A 12,800-nucleotide genomic window follows, 5' to 3' on the forward strand; every position below is an offset into this window, starting at 1 on the left:
TCAAGTGTTATACCAGCTGTTTTCTCTGATGTGTGTGGTGTGTCATAAAGGTGGGAGAAGGTGCTGGAGGGTGGGGAGGGAGTATCAGCCAGCCTCCATGTTAATGGACTCGAGTACTGCCAGAACCCCTGAAGGTGCCAGAAGGGTCTCATAAGAAGACCTCTTAACAGGTTAATGTGTAGGAAGACCACTATAAGACAACTTTTAGTCCTTTTTTTGGTGTTTCAACGCCTCTGTGACGCCACAGAACAATTTACGCCATCAAACAAAGTCAGGTTTTCTGGGAACTGTTTAATCCCTCAACATATTCACAACATTCACAACTCTATATCTTCTATTTTTTCCCTCCGTCTGTTATCTGCTGGTGATCTATTTCCATCCGACACACCTCATTTGACCCCGCGTTCTTCTCAAACTACAAAAGAACATCAGCTCACAACATCGAGAGCCTGTGGAGCTGATCAAAGGGGCCCACACGTGCGCAATTTGTACTCAGCGAAAATGTGTCATGCCTCAAGTGATGTGTTGCTGTCTAGGTAATGTGGAACTGGTGAACCGGATGCTCCTGGACGCTGGCATCACCTCAGAACTGATCAAGATCTGGAAAAAGAATGAGCCCCAGTGAGTGAGGCGCCTGGACCCGACACATGGTCAATGTCTTGTAACGAGGGTCCACGTGGAAAACTGAGCAGAAATATTCCAGATTTGCCACCAGGCACGAGCAACATTCCACATTTAGTATGTTTTATAGCTTTGTCTCCTCTCCTTGACAGAAATGTCGTCATGGCCAGATTCGTTGCCACCGACGGAGGGATCACTCGGGTCTACCCCAAAAGGTACTTGTCAAGCTCCTGTGTGTGTGTGTGTGTGTGTGTGTGTATGAGGGGGTGATTTACAAGCAGCGTGTTGAGGATTATCTGATAAAGACTAATGATGTGGTCTGCTGAGAAAGCAGCAGCACAGCCACAAAGTGCTTCGTACTCTGTCAACAATTCCAGAGGTCATCCATTACGACGTTTCCTCTGAGTCCCTGTTTCTCTACGAACACATCGTACTGAGGCACCACAAAGGTTTCCCAGTATTTCTGAGGCGGGGGCAGTCGAAATGGATCCAAATCAGTTGGCTGATCCACCTCGATCAGTTCCTTTTAGGGCAGAAGAGCAGTGGTCCAAACACTACTCTTTGGGTTTCAAAGACAGGGTTTTAAAGCTTTGGGAAGCAAAAACTTCCATATTTGAGGGTGAATCTTTTAGATATTATTAGGATAATTCAAGATGGATCGTGTCCACTCATTGTATTGCTACTTGGCTTACAAAAAGTTCGGCACGGATCAAAGATCAGATTAAGGAGCTTCAGCTGATTAAACTCCTCGAAAAGGTCGATCACAAATGTTTCTGGACAGGCTGTGGGTCCCAAATGGCTCCAACAATCCGATTCATGCCAAGGACAGACATATGTTTGGATTAGGAACGGAATACCTGGACCTTTGATGGTCCGCCACAGATTAGACCTCTAACAAGTATCACTTTTCACAAATGTGTTTGGAAGCGCCGGACTGTCCTGGGAGGAAAATGCCGAGACCTACGAGTCAAGTTTCTACAAGCGAAGCTTGGACAACAACCTGTACATCTTCACTCCAACTCCGTACTCCAGGGAGAACTGTGAGTGAGCGCTCGCCTTTTTTCCACATGCATGCTCGTTCTCCCGCCAACGGTACATCTCTACGCTCTTCTCTTCTTCCTCTTCGCAGCGAGCGAGGAGTCGGTTCTGGTGAGCCGAGTGGTTAACGTCAACATTGGTGACAGCATACTTAAACCGGCCGGTAAGGACACGCAAAGAGATATTTTTTTGTCCCTATTGTATCAACACGACCGCTTACATACACGCACGCCTGCATCATACGTGTAGCCCCAGATACTCTTCACACACAAATTTGCGCACGCTCCTGTGATCCTCCGCCAAGTTTTGCGAGTTCAGGGGGTAAAGTTGACACGGAGGTCTGAAATGATCTAGCGTGTCTGGCTCTTTTGCTTGATCCCAGTGGTCGGGCTGAAGCTGGATATCAGCGCCTGGATGGTGAGCTTCATCAACACCACTCAGAGGATGAACGTGAGTAGATCCACCCCCCCTCCAGGACCCACGCGCTCAGCACGGGTTGTTTTATTTTCCGTCTGCTCTGTTGCTTTTTCCAGTGCATTGATGAGATCTGTGGATGTCAGAGAAACCACCCGGTAAGAGGATTTATCTGCGTATCATCATCTTATTTCTGAATGACGGCTACAAGCACGCAAACATCTGCAATCCCTCTCTGATACTAGTACGTAGACTGTGTCCTGCTGGATGATGGGGGCTTCCTGGTGATGTCTAACAAAGATGAAGACCTCAGTAAGGTGGGCACCAATCAATCAGTGTTAAAAATAAATAAAGTCTTATTGCTTTTCAGCTCTCATCAAGGTGGTAGCAACAAACTACAGACTACATAGCTTCCTGTCGCTACTGTTTGCTACCTAAGTCTCTATATCCAGCGAATTGGTGCAAACAGCTAGTTTACATAGCTGTTATAGCTTCACACGCTCCCAAAATGCTTACATTGGTAAATAAATCAAATCGAACCACAAATGACGGTTTCTGGTCCTTGACCATTTGGCTGGCGCTTGTGTACCACATTTGGGAAGCGAGCCATAGTTTGGCAACATCACATGGTCATTTGAATGGTGCTTATCTTGACAAAATCATACTTCAGCTAAACCAGAACGCGACCTGACCCATCTTTGCACACTTTAACAGACACCTTCACAGCTTTTCCCCTGACTTCGCTCTGCTAAATGCTAAGCAAGGGCCCCTGCTGTCATCTGAGTAAATGTTTTTTCATGCGTCCTTGGCTCCTTCCTAATCAGGCCTGGGTGTGCGCTGGATAAATCAGTCGCCCTCTGAAGTTTGGCAGCAGTACTAAAACCCAGGGGCCCGGGGCCTTGTTTGGAGAAGTCTGTGCGCCTTCAATCATATTCCGACAGGAGCGGAGTTTCTCCCTGCCTTCTCTCCCACTTTTTCTGTCTTTTCTCTCGCTGCCTGGTTCTTTTTTCTTTCTTTCTTTCTCCGGGAACCCTCTGGGAGTCTGCAGCCAGCGGGGCTGTGACTGTTAATTCGTTATTGGTGTTATTGCGCAGGGAAAGGAGCGCTCACGTTTTCAGTTCAGGAGATTTATACCCGCGTTAGCTGTTGGAGCAACGGATGCGCGGAGGGAGACTTGTTAGCGGCGACCTTACGGAAATTGTCCGACACACAGACTAGCGTTAGCGACGGCAGAGGATACTCACGCGACCACATGCGCTCGGCAGCGTCACACCTCCGAGATCCCCAGACAAACTGCTTCCTCTCCTCCGTAATTTACGGCTGCCTTGTGGACTGTGTTAATCAGATTATACTCAAATCCATCATCCTGACCGGGCGGTGATTTACAGAGCGTGTGTGTAAATCCACCGAACATTTTAAAGAGACAGTTTATAATATAAAATGTTTAATTGCTCCATAAATGAAAAGTTAGGAAAACATTTTTTATTATTACTATTATTATTTAGGAGTTTCTTTAGCGGTTCCTCCTATGAAGTTGTTGGCTAAGCTTCAGCTGTTTGGGCCTTGAATTCTGACAAACTTGTTACCCAAATCAAATTCTGTGGTTCCTGAGACATAAATAACAACATAAGAACGACGTTTAGAAAAGGTGGACTTCCTTGTGGTATCAATGTGATCACAGTGTCCTTTTCCAGGGGGTAAAAGGTGTCTGTCAGTGAATATTTTGGACTCTTGCTTCTCTCAGATTGGCCGCTTCTTTGGCACCATCGACCCCATCCTGATGAGAAACCTGGTCAATGAGTCGCTCTTCACCTCCAAGAAGACGTTCGACTATCAGTCCCTCTGCGACCCCCAGAAGAGGAGCAAGGCAGCAGCAGGACTGCGATCCGTCTACGTGGTGGGTTACATAAGCCGAACCCACCACACACACACAAACACACTTTATTTACCCGAGCACCTGGGAGGCAGCGTGTACAGTAACGGGATTAGCACAAACGGCGTGTTGCAGGAGGGGGGGCCGCTGCGTTCCGTCACCGCTCTGATGTGATGCAAACATCTCTTGTTCTGACTCCTGAAGCTCCACTCACCCGTAGACGCCGGTGGGCATTTACGCGACGCCCGTTGACGGACGATTGAACCCACGCTGCTTCCCGTAAGTGTGTACGAAACGCTTGAGCGACGGGCGGAGATTAAAGGTGCAGATGCGTCCTGATCAAAGCTGCTGCCGATGGCCGGCGATGCCTCCACCACGGTTGGGTTAGAGTCCTCCATGACTCAACACATCATCAACCGGGAAGAGAGAGAGAGAGGGAGAGAGAGAGAGGACACGGCTGGGATCTGCCGAAACAAGGCCCTCGCATGCTAGCCGTAATCAAAGCAGCATGTCGGGCCTTTGATACAAACCGTGTGCTGCTTTGTTTTCTCACTGGCTCCTTGTTTACATATTTATGCCTGCATCTGTTGAGAAGGACTGCCTTCTAATTTCCTCTGAAGAAAAGGGAAAATAAGAGCTGGCCGGACCTTTCGGTCAGGAGGAGAACGGGACCATGTGCAGCCACTGTAAACACACGCAGGATGTTCAGCTCTTCTCCCTTCTGATATGAATTCTCTTTTCCTTCCCCCCTTCAGCCCACCGTCGCAGACATTTTAAACGTAGGCTGGTGGGCCACCGCGGCGACCTGGTGAGTTCCCTCTTCTTGCCTCCAGGCATTTTCCAAACCCCCCCCTTGATTTACCGATGCATTAACAGCTGCTCACTTTATTTATGATCCCGACCGACACATTTTCCCTCCGCGGGGTTTGTTTCTTTGCGCAGGTCAATATTGCAACAGTTGCTGGTCAGCATCACGTTCCCTAATTTCCTGGACGCAGGTGAGTCGGGACAGAACGATGCTTTTCTAATAAGGCTGAGCAATATTAATGGGGGAGCTGTGGGCAGCCTGAGTGGCCTCCTTGAGAAAACAGACCGGGAGTGGATGCTCGTTTGTCATTTACTTGACAAAGCCTTAAAAGATACTCAGCACACTGTTTTCTTAATCCAGGCTTTTTTTTTTTTTCCACCAGCCTCGCCACATGCCACCAGCATGTTGTTAGCAACAGTTGTAGGAGCTGTTGAACGCTCATTCGTCTTCAGAGGATTTAATGTGTGTGCGCAGGGCGTCACGCTACACCAAGCAGGAGCCAGAGTTGTTTTATGTCCAGGTTCTATCACGGGAAGCATCCGTGGGTTTTTGGTTGGGGAGTGAGCTAATGAAGCTAGCAAAGCTAGCAAAGCTTAGATAAAAAGGTGTTGACAGTGCGTCTTGATGTATGAAGCGCTGCACTTTTGGCTTCAGTGTGAGTTTCATAGGAATTCAAGCTGCATTTCAACATGGATTTGACGACTATCACGCAACAGGTCGTGCATTTGAGTCCGACTTGAACAGTGATGACTTGAACTTGGACTCAGACTTGAGCGTATCTCTCAGCTTGAACACTTATCTACAGATCCAATGTGTTCTATTCACCAAAAGATGAATGACTGTGAATGCATCACATTTTAATCCAGACCCTCGGTTAGCCTGGCCGCCAACATTAGCGCTAGCCGCAAATGCAACCCGTTATATAAAGAAGGTTTTTCGAAATCAGGCACTTTTGCACTGGACTCAAACCAGCGGCTAATTTTTGGAACAAAGAGTGGGACCCCAACACCAGGAAGGCGCGCCGACTTGAGCAGCGACTCCGTTGGAACAGAAATGATCAGTTGATTTCTGGAAAGCGACTTGGCCCCTGAGGTCTCTCATGATATTTTGATCAACTCAAGGTGCAGTCAGGTCGCATTATGTTTGCAAAAAGGCAGGACGACAGCGAACGTTGCACAAAAGCAGCACGGCTAGATGTGGGCAAATGGTTTTGCTAACGCGGGAGACGCGACGCACACGCCTCATGCCCTTGTCTCGCTTTTTCTGCAGCTGAGATGGAAGACAACGTGCCAGACGCCATGCGAAAAGCAGTCTGCATCACGGAACAAACCCAGTACTACTTTGAGAACAATCATCCGTCCTTCAGGGGCAACATCGACTGTGAGAACTGCACCAGGTAAAAACGGCGGCAAACCGCAGATTCAGCGCTAGCGTGGAGACGAGAATAAAACACATGCCGCAAAAAAGTCAAGTCGTAGTGCGGACCACCGTATTGACGTGTTTTGGCGAGTGCGTGTGCGTAATTTTAAGGCCCCCTTGTGCAGGCTAATGGAGTGCCTGCCTCATGCTGCGCTGCGTTCCTGCACATTAGCCGCGCACACGTTTCTCATTAATGAGCGCCATAAAACAGCAGAGAAAATCATTTGCTCGCCGGCGGCATGTGGATCCAGCAGAGGTCTCGGGGGTGTGGTGGCACCGCGGGTTAAGAGAGGAGAGCGGCCCGGCGGAGCGATCCGCGCTTGCGCCACCTGCTCAGGTATGAGGATTTATTTCCGTCTCCTTGCAGCAGAAAGATCAACGTCTTCCTGCGTAAACAGTCGGCTTCTTGTACCTGCTGTGAGCATGTGTCCCTGTAACGTTACCTCCGTCCTTCCTGGACTCAACAACTGCTCCCCTGCCTGCCGTGTGTGTCCTCCAGGATGTACCACGCCGAAAAGCTGCCCAAGACGAACCTGGTCTTCATCATCTCTGATGCGAAACTCACCTGTTCGTCCTGCGACTCCAAGCCGCTGATACAGGACGAGCAGCAGTGTATCCTTTCACCAAACCCCGAGACGTCTGATTGCGCTAACAGATGCTAAGAGTAACAAGCATAGCAGCTAAAAGCTATTAAATCTGCATTAAATGCAACACGCGCTAACGTTAGAAGTCTTGCGAAGTTTTGGACCTCGCTCCCCGCGTCTGTGCGGCAGATGGGACACAAGACGAGCCTGTCACCAAGCTTACAAACAAACTCTTGATGGTCCCACAAACAAACAGAGCTGTGGCCAATTAAACATTCAACCACACGGCGAACACGACCGCCACGTCACCGATGTGTTGAACAACGCGCCAGAAATCCCAAATGAGGCGAGGCGGCCGCAGTCGTTGCAGACTCGCCTCAGCGGCGCGCTAATCGCATGATTTGCTAAGTCATATATCATTGCTAATTCCCTCCATTACTCACATTGTTGTTTTTAGACTTGTCCTGTGGGGAAAGTGGCGAGTGAAAATTAGCGCGCGAAAGCAGAAGCGTTTCGGAATTGCGTCATTTTCCTGACTTGCCTCCTCCAGCTGATGGTCCGGATCCCTGCGAGGTGGCTCGCAGCCCTCGCTACAGGAAGGGTCCTGACATCTGCTTTGACAGCACGGAGAACGTAAGTCGTTGTGCTGTTGCTCGCGTGCTTATCGTTTCCACGACGACAGGCTAACACATGCTAAAACGCTAAATTGGACGATTTTCCTCAAGTTTTGCCGATTCACATCCCAGGCCTGACCTCACATACTCACTCGTACCGACAGCATCAAAGCTGCTGAGCTCCCGATCACACACACACACACACACACACACACACACACACACACACACACACACATTGTTCTTGACTGCATCTGTCTTGTACTACTTGAACTAATTTTCTTGCCTTCTCTGCTTCCTAACTCCTTGCTCCCTACCTGGACCTTATTTTCTGCATGATTCCTTATCTCTCTCTCTCTCTCTCTCTCTCTTTCCTGTTTCCTGCTCTGTGATTGGCTGTTGATGGTTAGGATGAGGCCATGTGCCGGCAGAGCGCAGGCTCCTCATTGGCTGCCTCTCTGCTCATGTTACTGCTGCCACTGTTCATGTGCTGTCTCGGGTCAGTCCCGTAACACTCGCTCTGAACTCCATCATTAACGTGACCTCCGTCTCCGTCACTCGTCCGTCTGTCTGTTCCTTCCACCCCTTCATGCCTCGTCCCCTTATCTGTCTGCCCGCTGGCCCTCCGCCACCATCCGTCTTCGCCCCGTCTGCTGCCACTCTTTCTGTTTCTTTTCGCCATCTCACCTGCTTGTTTGCGTCCTGTCCCGCCACCGCCGCCTCAGGCGGTCGCCACCAGTCCGACACCTCATCACCGCTGCTGTTGTTTTTTTGGTTCTGAAGGAAAGAGATAAAGTCTATATCTTTGTTTAGCATGCGGACGGTGAGAGAATTCATCAATCTTAATATAGATTTGAAGGAGTTCCCATCAAATTGCTTTGTTTGGGCAACTTTCCCAACACATGGCACAGTTATTAAACTGAAAATTCTTTTTTTTTATGGCAATTTCAGCATAAAATAGAAAAACTCTCATGTTCAAAGTACATGACATGAAACTAATGAAATCATAAAATGACTTAAATAATTATATTACTTAGTTAGCAGCCACCCTGAACAAACGAGGGTGCCAGAGGCTCATTAGCTTTAGTGACTAGCATATATTCATACTAAGGAGCTCATAAGTTAAAAGGAACTCTTTTTAAACATAAATCTAAAGTTTTGCAGACAAACAATTGCTATTGTTAATCTCTCTCCAGTTAAATGTGTGAGAAATTACAGTTTCCTTCTGCCATTCTACCGTTTAGCTGCTTAGCTTCTTTGTGTTTTGTCATGTTGACACTTATTTATTTAGTGTTTGTTGATTCTTATGGCCACCACACTCGCTAACTTTATATTTCTCCGCCCGCCCCCAGGAGGACGACCCTGACTGTGGCGGAGCGTCCGGCCTGAGCCCCTCTTGTTGGCTGATGGTGGCCCTTCAGTTGGCGCTATTCTGGGTTCTGACGGGCTCCAGACATCACGCCATGTTGTCGTGACCTTTGAACGCCCCGTCACACCCCCCCATCCTTTTCTTTCTCTCACCCTCCCCAACAACGGCGACCAGAATTGGTGAAAGCTGTGTCGTGAAACAAACCCTCTGAGAACTCGACCTGCGGCCATTTTTCTTCCCCAAATCCTCATTTTTGAAGGACTGCCCAATTGGTGTTGAACGGAGCTGGAGTGGCCCGTTAGCGTTAGCGGTTTGTTGTTTTGAGAATTGACCTAAAATTGCCGAAACAGTTGCCAAAAAACCTCCGACAGGAGCCCAAACCTTCAGATCAGCATTTTTTGTTTTTACCCGTCTTTATTTCCGCCTCTTTCACGATGATGGACACAAGCCGACCTCTCCAGGTTCTTCACCGCGACGTCTTCTCCAACTCTGCAGCTGATTGGCTGCTCTGAACACTCACCTGGATTTCTCCGATGCCATAGAGGGTAATAACCAATCAGGGTCGTTGGACGGGCTGTTTAGTGCCACGTGTTGCTCAGATAATCCCTTTAGCTCTTTTTTTTTAACGTGCTAATGCTACTGTTTGTTTTGTTGCCACCACTAAAGCGCGTTTATCATTCTGTAAATGTTCTCACCTGTGCTGGAACAGCTGTGTTGTTCATCATACCCTGGTACGATGCCTCCCAAGAGAATTCACTGTAATCACCATGGCGACTGCTGTGTTTCACTCCCCCCGTCTGTCTATCCTCTTTTATTTGGCGTGCCTTCTCCGTGAATTATCGTACGTATATGACGTAGCATCGAACGTGGGCGGGTTTGTTTATAGTTTGATAGATTAGATGCAGAGAAACAGTATTTCCACTAAGCAGGATGGTTCAGCCCGGGAGGATACGGTTGGAAACGGCGCGTCGCGTCGATAGTAGCGCAACATGATACCGAAGAACACGATACTGTGAAAGGTCTGGAGTTTCTGTCATCTGTCCAGCACAACTAGGTTTGTACACTACAGCCCCGTTTAGCATTACCCGATCTGGCAAGATCCTATCTGAGACAACTAAACGGTGTTCAGCCACATTGCCTGGTGAGATCTGCTTTGGTGAAGCTAAACTGCCGTACTAGATGGCGAGATTCTGCCCCCAACGATTACACTGCGCTGCGTTTAGCCATATCGGCTGGTCCTGTCCGGTACAACTGAAGCCGTACCAGATGATAAGATCCTGTCGTGATCAGAAACTGCATAAAAGTCTGTACTTTCCGGATCAGTACAGCTAAACTGGGTAGGTCCTATTTGGTATGGAAGTCAAGCCTCTGCCTGGTAGTGGTAAGCTGCTCTAGTTTAGCTGTATTGGAGGGTAAGGTCCCTGCTCTGTGACGTTCAGCAGAACAAGGTGGGATTTTAGCATCCGGTACCGCAGTTTAGCAGTATTGGCCAGGATCTTACCCCTTTCTTGGTACTTCCAAGGAAAAGTGCCAAATAGTGGTAGACAGTATAGGTTTGCAATTTTGGTACCCTTTCCAAAATATAGAGTTTGAAAAGGCATATGAAAGCATGCCCTACCGTACTGAGCCCAACTGTGGTGTTTAGAGGAAATGTGGCGCTAAATAGAGACACAGAGAATCTGAGATGGGCCACTGACTCCACGACATCTCCAAACTGGGTTAATTACGCCAGCGTTTGTTAGGCAAACAGTTGGAAAGCTAAGCGTGACTCTAGCCAGCACAAATAATCCCACAAATCAACCGTAATTCGCTCTGTCCAGAACAGACACTCGCGGGTTGTGCAATAGCGTCACGGATCAGCGATACTCCGAGTTTTCCCTCAGACTCGTTTGTGAACCTGCAAAAATCGCCACATTATCACCGCCTCTCCCTTTCTACGGGATCTTTTTGATGATCAGAAGACATCGTACTTAATCGTGTCTGACTGGAAGCTACGAACGTTCCCGAATTCTGCGTCATTTTGTCCTTCACCACTGTAACTCAAAATCTGAGGTGCCCTTTTTTAATCCTAAAGCTGGGGAAACTGCGGTGAAAATAAGGGTATTGATGCTCCTCATTTACTAATAATCAAGAATATCAAGTGCCATATAGGACCCTCTCCCTCTATGCCGGAGAAGCCTATTATTAATATCATAATACAACATTTATGCAATTTACCATGGCAACATGTAGGTCTTGTAGAGTGTTTCCTTGTGCTGCATGGTCGTGGCTGGTAATTGGATAGAAAACCATCTCCAGTGTGCTCCTGCTTTTGTGTGAAATGCTGGGAAGCAGAATATTCCGGGTGTCTGGTGTTTGTTCCATGATAAGATAAGGTATGATCAGCTATTACTGCCTTTCTCCTGGGGTGACAGCATCTGGCTCCACACTGGTCTGAGTTCGCCAGGAAATGGGAACTGATTTGATTTTAATGCTCCGATTTTCCTGATTGATCCTTGTTTGCGAAGGACCGTAACAGTTTATATTGCTAAAGCTACTGTCTTTGGGTTTGACGCCAAAAGAAAACAATGCTAAACACGCCTTAATCTTAGTCAAAGTTGCCAGTTGGCATGTAGCTCAATGCAAGGCCCACTGACAGACGGATGTGTCCTCATCACTGGCATAGCCAGCTTGTGTTTGACATTTGAAGCTAACGTTCACTTTAGATCAATCGGAATGATTGTACGTCATTTTCCTGACTTCAGATAACTTATAAAACTGCCCACATGCATTTGTTAAAGTCAAAAGTTATTTATCTCGAGAGGTGTTTTTCAAATTTAGACCATTTTGTTAGGCAGACCAAAATACTTTGGCTACTTAAACATTTCCAAGACAGGTGCTACGGCTATCACGGCTAATGCCAAGGAAGCTACAAGTGCCTGGGTGAGTACCTGCTCCGCCCATTTTATCGAGTTTACATCTGACAGGATTTGGGTGGACTAGACATCCCAGAATGCATTTCTTGTCTTCAAAGTACAGACCAATTACATACCAGGAGTCCATGTTTGAGTGCTCCATATTGAAAAAAGGCTATTGTCATTGTGCTAAAAGCTAATCGGATAAAAACAAGTACACAGACCTCCATCTTTATCCACCATCAGTGGTGCCGTTTCTTCACGCTACAACACAAAGTAACACAAACTTTGTGCAGGTTATAGATTTTTGAAGGATGCTAACCGAGCTGAACCCTTGGATTGTTTCCAGTGATGTCAGTTACCATGGCGATGCCTCTAAGCTGCTAGCTCTTATGAAAGACGCAAAAGCGCTTGTCCTTCAACTGGCTTTCAATCACAGTCCCTCAGACGTTCTCTGAAGTGCCGCTATCAGATGCTGTCCTCTCAGGAGTCTCTCTCTCTCTCTCTCGATGTGATATGAAGTGTTTTCGGTCCTGCTGATGCTCTCCGTGTGGATGGTTTTATTCTGGAGGATATTCTGTGCGTTTTCTTCTGGCAGGCCTGTCAGTCAGACTTTCTCCGCCCTCTAAAGCGGGCTGATGTCCGCTCCAACGGCGACTTCGGCGAACGTTGTTGTCCATCAGTCGTGCTTTAAATGGAATTTGACTCACCAGAATCTGTCGTGTAAAAAAATAAAAATAAAAAAAAGAAGAAAAAAAAAGATGTACAAAACCGATCGATGTTTTTAATGCTGGAGGGGAAAAACTGTGTTTCTTCATGTGCAAATAAGTTATATTCAGAATAAAAGTTTATGATTAATATGCGGGACGTTGCCAGACTCTTTGCAAAAATGCCTGTTGTTTTTTTTTCTACAACAAATCCGATTTCTCTTCCAAACTCTTGTCATGCTGCCAGCACACATTTCCCATCCAAATGTGTGTGAGAAATGGGAAGAAGCACCCCAAGACTGCTCTCCCAGTGTCTCGCCAGTAAGAGAACCTGACACCGGGCCAAAGCCAACACTGTCCAGGAATGGTGGAGACGAGGGTCCGGCCTCATCTCTCCACAACGTTGGATTTGGCTCGGGGACAGCGTCCATTAACAGCGACGCAGCAATGTTCTCTGCT

General features: G+C 47.6%; 1 protein-coding gene across 5 annotated transcripts in view; it reads left to right on the plus strand.

Moving 5' to 3' along the window:
* Positions 1-12,494, plus strand: part of cacna2d1a (calcium channel, voltage-dependent, alpha 2/delta subunit 1a) — a 43,327-nt gene extending 30,833 nt beyond the window's left edge. For 2 of the 5 annotated variants that reach the window (XM_057021938.1, XM_057021940.1), the window contains exons 25-39: positions 537-621; positions 774-836; positions 1,549-1,661; positions 1,751-1,822; positions 2,042-2,109; positions 2,193-2,231; positions 2,319-2,390; positions 3,818-3,970; positions 4,702-4,754; positions 4,889-4,944; positions 6,024-6,150; positions 6,673-6,785; positions 7,308-7,390; positions 7,782-7,870; positions 8,724-12,494. In XM_057021938.1, the coding sequence (XP_056877918.1) occupies positions 537-621; positions 774-836; positions 1,549-1,661; positions 1,751-1,822; positions 2,042-2,109; positions 2,193-2,231; positions 2,319-2,390; positions 3,818-3,970; positions 4,702-4,754; positions 4,889-4,944; positions 6,024-6,150; positions 6,673-6,785; positions 7,308-7,390; positions 7,782-7,870; positions 8,724-8,760 (1,223 nt within the window). In that variant the 3' untranslated portion in view covers positions 8,761-12,494. Of the gene's footprint in view, positions 1-536; positions 622-773; positions 837-1,548; positions 1,662-1,750; positions 1,823-2,041; positions 2,110-2,192; positions 2,232-2,318; positions 2,391-3,817; positions 3,971-4,701; positions 4,755-4,888; positions 4,945-6,023; positions 6,151-6,540; positions 6,786-7,307; positions 7,391-7,781; positions 7,871-8,723 lie in introns of those variants that run through there. The other 3 variants (XM_057021939.1, XM_057021941.1, XM_057021942.1) reach the window with 2 other exon arrangements.
* The last annotated feature ends 306 nt before the right edge of the window (positions 12,495-12,800 follow it).

Source organism: Takifugu flavidus, chromosome 22 (assembly GCF_003711565.1).
Source record: "Takifugu flavidus isolate HTHZ2018 chromosome 22, ASM371156v2, whole genome shotgun sequence".
Classification (NCBI taxonomy): Eukaryota; Metazoa; Chordata; class Actinopteri; order Tetraodontiformes; family Tetraodontidae; genus Takifugu; species Takifugu flavidus.